At 36.1% G+C, this 6,000-nt stretch overlaps 1 protein-coding gene across 1 annotated transcript in view; it reads left to right on the top strand.

The window, feature by feature from the left end:
* Positions 1 to 4,718: 4,718 nt before the first annotated feature.
* LOC110093577 (long chain acyl-CoA synthetase 4) overlaps positions 4,719 to 6,000 on the top strand; it is a 55,773-nt gene continuing 54,491 nt past the window's right edge. The window contains exon 1 of the mRNA XM_020818509.2: positions 4,719 to 5,138. Within this exon, the coding sequence (XP_020674168.1) occupies positions 4,996 to 5,138 (143 nt within the window). The 5' untranslated portion in view covers positions 4,719 to 4,995. The remainder of the gene's footprint in view (positions 5,139 to 6,000) is intronic.

The raw sequence follows: 6,000 nt of genomic DNA, 5'->3' as shown, positions 1-6,000 counted from the left end.
TACCCAGCTCTTCTTCAGATCATCCTGCTTTCGTTCCAGCAAGTCTTCCGCTGGAAGATTTTCTCGTATGAGAAAATCACATCCCTTGTCATCAAATTGCAGCATATCTAGGTCTAACTTTAAAAACCCTCAATTAAAATATATAACTATTAAAAATAACTAAACGTATGATAACATATTGCCTTATCTTCCCAAACTTAATTTCATAAAGCCTTAAGAAAAAAATTGAAAGTTATTGCTCAAACTTATTCAATAGAAGATATTTCAAAACAACCTAATCTAATAATTTTTACTACGGACTTTGACAAATAAGATTAACCTACTATCATAAATAAATTTATAACCATAGTTAAATCCATCATATTAAAATGCTTAAAAAGGTTTTAAGAATCATAAGAAGAAGATCATAATAACATAATTCTAACCAAAAAAGTTGACAATGAATTATAATAATCTATGAAAAATTAAAAATAATGAATCTTTTCACAACAACTTTAATGGAGAAGAAAAAGTGAGATCTCTACAATAACAAGGAAGAGGAAAGAATAAGAAAAAGAAAGTAATACAATGATGAGAGGAATAACATGAGAAAGAATATTGTTGAGCTCTTAGTAAATGAAGGAGGAATTAGGTGAGGATTTGTTCAAAGGGATTTGTATCTTGAGATAAGGAAAATGGGGAGAGCAAGGTTGACTACAATGTGAAGAAGGGTATGATGCCTTATCCTATTTCAATCTTATATCATAACAAGAGGTGGCCGATTGCATGTGATGCATATGCAAGGTAGGGAGAGAAAAAACATGAGGATAAGAAAGTTCCAGGTTCTTTATGTGACTTAGGGAGAGTTTTATACAAAGGAAAAGCCAGGTCAATATGGTATGGGGTTTCACTAGTTCAATTTTGGGCTAAGCTAGTTCATGTTATTATAATGCCTACATACAATATCGTTTTGAATTACATTTGGGATAGTAAAAAAAAAGTGCTCACACTTTCCCTTTTTTATTTGTCAAAACATATGATGTGTTTCGTCATTCTTAACGACATCATGACACATTGACCTCACCTTTTAAATAATTAGTTGTGCATAGTTAGTAGCGTTTTTTAGTCAGGGTCATAAGACCGATCTCATGGGATTCCTTAACCTCTTATGAGGTTTCAAGTTGTAAGTCTCATCATGGGTGTCTATGCTTGATTTTGGTTAAGGGTCATACTTGAGAGTTATTCCCTATTCTTTTTCTTTTGTGATATTCTTCCACTTTTAGGTATCATTACCCCTCCTTGTCTAAGGGTATTATTAGAAGATGCAACTCATATTTACTAATAAGAATTATCTTAGTTAAAGAATGTTTATTAGCTTTTTTGGCTAGGTAAACTATGGGGTTATGATGACATGGAATCATTAAACCATTTGTTCTTTATCAAGTTCATCTTCCCGTTGATTAAGTTAGTCTTCACTTTTCTCTAAACATGTTTATCCTTTTTTCTCTCTCTTTTTTATTAACAAATAGCTCATTGAGTTACAGTTCCCAGCTATTTTGATAATTAAATTTGTTTGTTATTTCATAATGTATACCCATTATCTTTGACATTCTAATCTTTAGATTTCACTCTTTCGAGCTTCCTTTAATGAGGATTATATTTTTCTTAAATAGTATAAAAACATTAAATTAAGCTTCTTATAATACGAATGAATTTTCATACTTGAAACTTTATGATATTTGGGCTATTATGGTAATTTAAATTTGTTTGATGTTGTAAGATGTATGCCCCATTAGCATTGACATTCTAACCCTTAGTTTCGACTCTTTTGAGTTTCCTTATTCGATGATTATATTTCTCTTAAATATTATAAAAAGAATAAATTAAGCTTCTTACAAGAAGAATGAATTTTCATACTTTTGAGCTTTCATCATATCTCAAAATCATTCTCCACATCGTATCTCAAGCCTTTACTTTCCTTTGGCATTTACATCCTTTTCCATATTATAGATTGTCATAATGAATATGCATAAATGCTCATAAGCTTTGAATTATCTCTCATGTTAAATCCAATAATATTCCTTTCTTGAAGAGAACAACTAATTTTGATATCTTTCTATCAAATTGAACATAAGTGATATTCTTTAATAAAGAGTTTTTAAGAGGTTAACAATATGCAATCAATGTTATATGTAATGTTCATTTGAAAAATCATATTTTGGATTCAAATTTGTCCATGAATGATACCCGACCTTACTAACAGGCAAGTTAAAAAGTCATGAATCTAAGAACATGTGGTGAATATAGAAAGAAAAAAAAGTTTTCAATAAAAGTACTTCACTAGCTCATTAGTGCCTTTAGAAGTACCAAAAGATCTAAAGTATATATCTTCACCTTTTATTTATAGGGGTCCAAGGGCTATACGGAAGGCTACACCAAAAAGATAAAATATATAATAATAAATGAGACTCAATACAAATTGTTCTAGACATGGGTCATGCTCTTATAGTCTTTGGGGATGGTAGATGCTTTTTAATCCATCTCCTTAGCCTCAAGGCAAGTCCCTTGTGCTAAGTGATTATGGGCTAGTGAATGGAGTCGAGTCCTTGAATATTTCGAGCATAAAGATTTTAAGTGATGATAACTACTTTGATGGAGTCCTTGGGATGCTTGGAAATAAGGTTCGAGTGTATTTAAGTTGCAAGGATGGTGGAATCAATGGTCCGTTGAGCATGAGGAGGTGTGTTTGAATCTCCTTAGTATGATCCTTCCATGCAGGTAGGTTGATGGATTTCATTGATGGTTCATTGCTATCGGTGATTATGAGTTACTTTGAGAGTGCACTTCTTGGAGGAGGGATGATCCTCCAAGTCTGGGGAGTCTCACATGAACCTTGGATGTTTCTTTGAGAGTACTCCCATTAGATGGTACTTTTGAGTCTAGAATAATTATGCTTTGGTGAATCTTCGTTGTCAAGATCCATGGGATTTAAGCTCTTTCTTTGTGGCAAAATTATTCTGTGTGGATTTCAAATCGTTCGGAGGTGAATCATAGCTAGGGGTGCAAATGAGTCGAGTCGAGCTCGAGCTAGGAGGTGTTCAAGTCGAGCTCGACTGCCAGAGCCCAAGCTCAAGCTCGAGCTCAAACTTGAGTCGAGCTCAAAAAATGAGCTCGAGCTCGACTCCTTTCATGTCGAGCGGCTCGTCGAGCTCAGTCCCAAGCAATCTAGCAGTCGCGAGTCACGACCTCCATCGTCTCGAGCAGAGTCGTTTCGAACAAAGTCGTCAACAACAAGTGAGCTCCCGTATTGCTTCCGATCGAAATGCCTTAACTTCCCGAGCAGTCTAGCATGCCAAAGGAAGAAAGTTTGCTCCACTCAAGAAGGCTTTCACCCACCAAACCTTCTTCGTCGCTCGTCGATAGTCGACTAAACCGGTCGGATGCCAATGGTTTCCTCAGGAGGGGCCAAATAGAGAAGCACTGATTTCGGATGAATCTAGGGTTTCTAAGGTTATTAGAAGATTGGATAAGGATTTGAAGTGAAGAAGAGGCCTATAGTGAGAGGAGGGGAGACGGATGGAGTATCCGCTGGCGGGGAAAGAAAAATCCATTAGCGAGCGAGATTACTGGGAATATCGAAGCTCTAAATTCTAATCTACCATTTCCATAGGGGCAAGATCAGTGTTTTGCGAGGAGTGAGTGAGGTAGAGCACTGCGAGGCTGGAGAGCTATTTAGCTCAGTCAATTTTGTAGCGGTGGAGTTTTCTGCTTTCGATCCAAGTGTCATAACTTCCGATCTAACTTGAAGGGAATGTTGTCGAAGGGACAAAGTCGAACAATGACGAAGGATGCCGAGTGGGGAAGAGAAGAGATCGCGAGCGAGTCTTAAGGCTTGCATCCGTTTGTTTGCATGATTCAATTTTCCCGCTGCCCATTTCTTTTTTCGTCTTGCTTGCGATTTCCCGCGATTTCCCACTTGTCATTTCATTCATGAGCTGCTCGACGAGCTCGTGAGTCGAGCAGCGCGTAGTTCGATCTTGAGCTCGATAAACAGTCGAGCTCGAAATTGTGTTCGAGCTCAACTCGCGAGCTCGATAAGCTCGACTCTTCGACCTCGAGCTCGATAAGATCTACTCGTCGAGCTCGAGCCGGCTTAACTCAGTTGCACCCCTAATCACAGCATGTCACGTCACCTGGTACATAGCAGTACTGAGCACCTATACCCAACAAACGGGTGACATGACGTGTTGTGATTCGTTTCTGGACGACATCCGAAATTCGCACAGAATAATTAATCTTCTTTCTGACATGTTAAATACTTATAAAATATTTGAGAAGGCATGTACGCGCTACAACAAAACCCTCATAAACCTTGACGACTTTGGTTTGATAAAAAAAAAAATTATCAAGAATAAAATCTACGGGATTCAATCATGTGATTGGCTTATTATTAGTATCCTAGATTCTTAGAGTAAATCGATCTTGATCAGTTCTCTATGATAATTTATTAATGTCATTTAAAATAATCCTTCCCATAATTTTTAATCCCATTAAAAAATTTACTTTCAATATGAATATTTGTCAAAATAAAAATATAATAAAAATATTATTATATTTGTCTAATTAAAAAATATAATTAAAAATGAGTCCAAATTAATGCCTTACGACGTATAGGAGAAACTCAATATTTCAAAATTTTCTCTATTTAAAGATAATAAAATGCTAAAGCGTGTATCCGCGGCCTTACAATCCTAATGCAAATACTTTCTCTCTATAAATTCTCGGGCAGCGAAGAAATTAGCAGAGACTAGCGGAAACCGAGACAAAGAGAGAAGAATAAGAAGAAACGACAAGAGCTTCCGGCGTTGACTGGCGGCGAAGTCGGAGATTCTGCCTCCTTCCAAAATTTACTCTCCTTGTGAAATCCCTGTGATATTGGAATTTGAAGTATATTAGAGAGAGGGCTTGAACCGGTGAGAGAGAGAGAGAGAGAGAGAGAGAGAGAGAGAGAGAGAGATGAAGTTTTTGGTGGAAGTGGAGAATGGGAGCGAGGGAAAGGGCGACGCGCCTTCCGTTGGACCTGCCTACCGGAGCGTCTATGCGAAGGATGGGTTTCCGCCACCGGTCCCCGGCATGGAGAACTGCTGGGATATTTTCCGGTGAGTTCTTAATGAAATCAAGCTAATTTGAATTGGGTTCTGGGGGTCGGTTGTATTTTTCTTATTAAATTAGTATTGTAATTGTTTGAATGTGTAGAATGGAGAAGTGATTTGCTATAATTTATCTGACTCTTTTAGGGAATGTTTGGGCTACTAGTAGGATTTAGTAAATCCTGAGATTATTACAATCTGAAAGCAGTTTTGTATGATGATTGTCAAATCGAACTAAATTCCTGATAAATTTTTTTGTTATTTGTTTTAGAATTTAAGATTAATGAATAACAGAATTGATTGATGCAAAAAGGGAGGATAAGAGAAATATTAGTATTAAAATAAATTACTCAGAACTTTAGGAGATATTTTATCTTTTTCAATAGCATCTGGTATCGACGGATTTAAAGCAGTGATGGCAGCCGCTATAGATTTGTTGGCCATCATCAGAGATTCAATTGATCCGAGAGCACTTGAGGTGCTCATGGAAGATGAGGATGTATTTTTTATGTGATTAGTTTGCATCCAAAATATTTTTTTTGTTTGCATATTTACTTTACAATTAACCAAACAATCAAAACAATATTATATTTATTTTATTTTATATATTTTAAATACATGCATCCTAAATACGCCTAGCCAAACTGGCCTTAGGTGTATCAGAGTCTTCAGTCACTAATTAAATTCGACAAAAATATATTTCTTAAGAAAAATTTTCTCTGATTCTATTATGAAGGCGATTTGGGTCTCAAACCACTCAAATTGGATTTGACTAAGACGGACCCTGCCTGATCCGACTGAATGTTTAGAATGCAGAAGGACCTGTCGAAGTAAAATCATATTTTGTATCTACAAAGAACCAAATAAGCCT

The sequence above is a fragment of the Dendrobium catenatum genome, unplaced genomic scaffold, assembly GCF_001605985.2.
Source record: "Dendrobium catenatum unplaced genomic scaffold, ASM160598v2 fragScaff_scaffold_333, whole genome shotgun sequence".
Classification (NCBI taxonomy): Eukaryota; Viridiplantae; Streptophyta; class Magnoliopsida; order Asparagales; family Orchidaceae; genus Dendrobium; species Dendrobium catenatum.
Note: the sequence above shows the minus strand (reverse complement) of the source record. Positions and strands in the feature narration are given on the sequence as shown.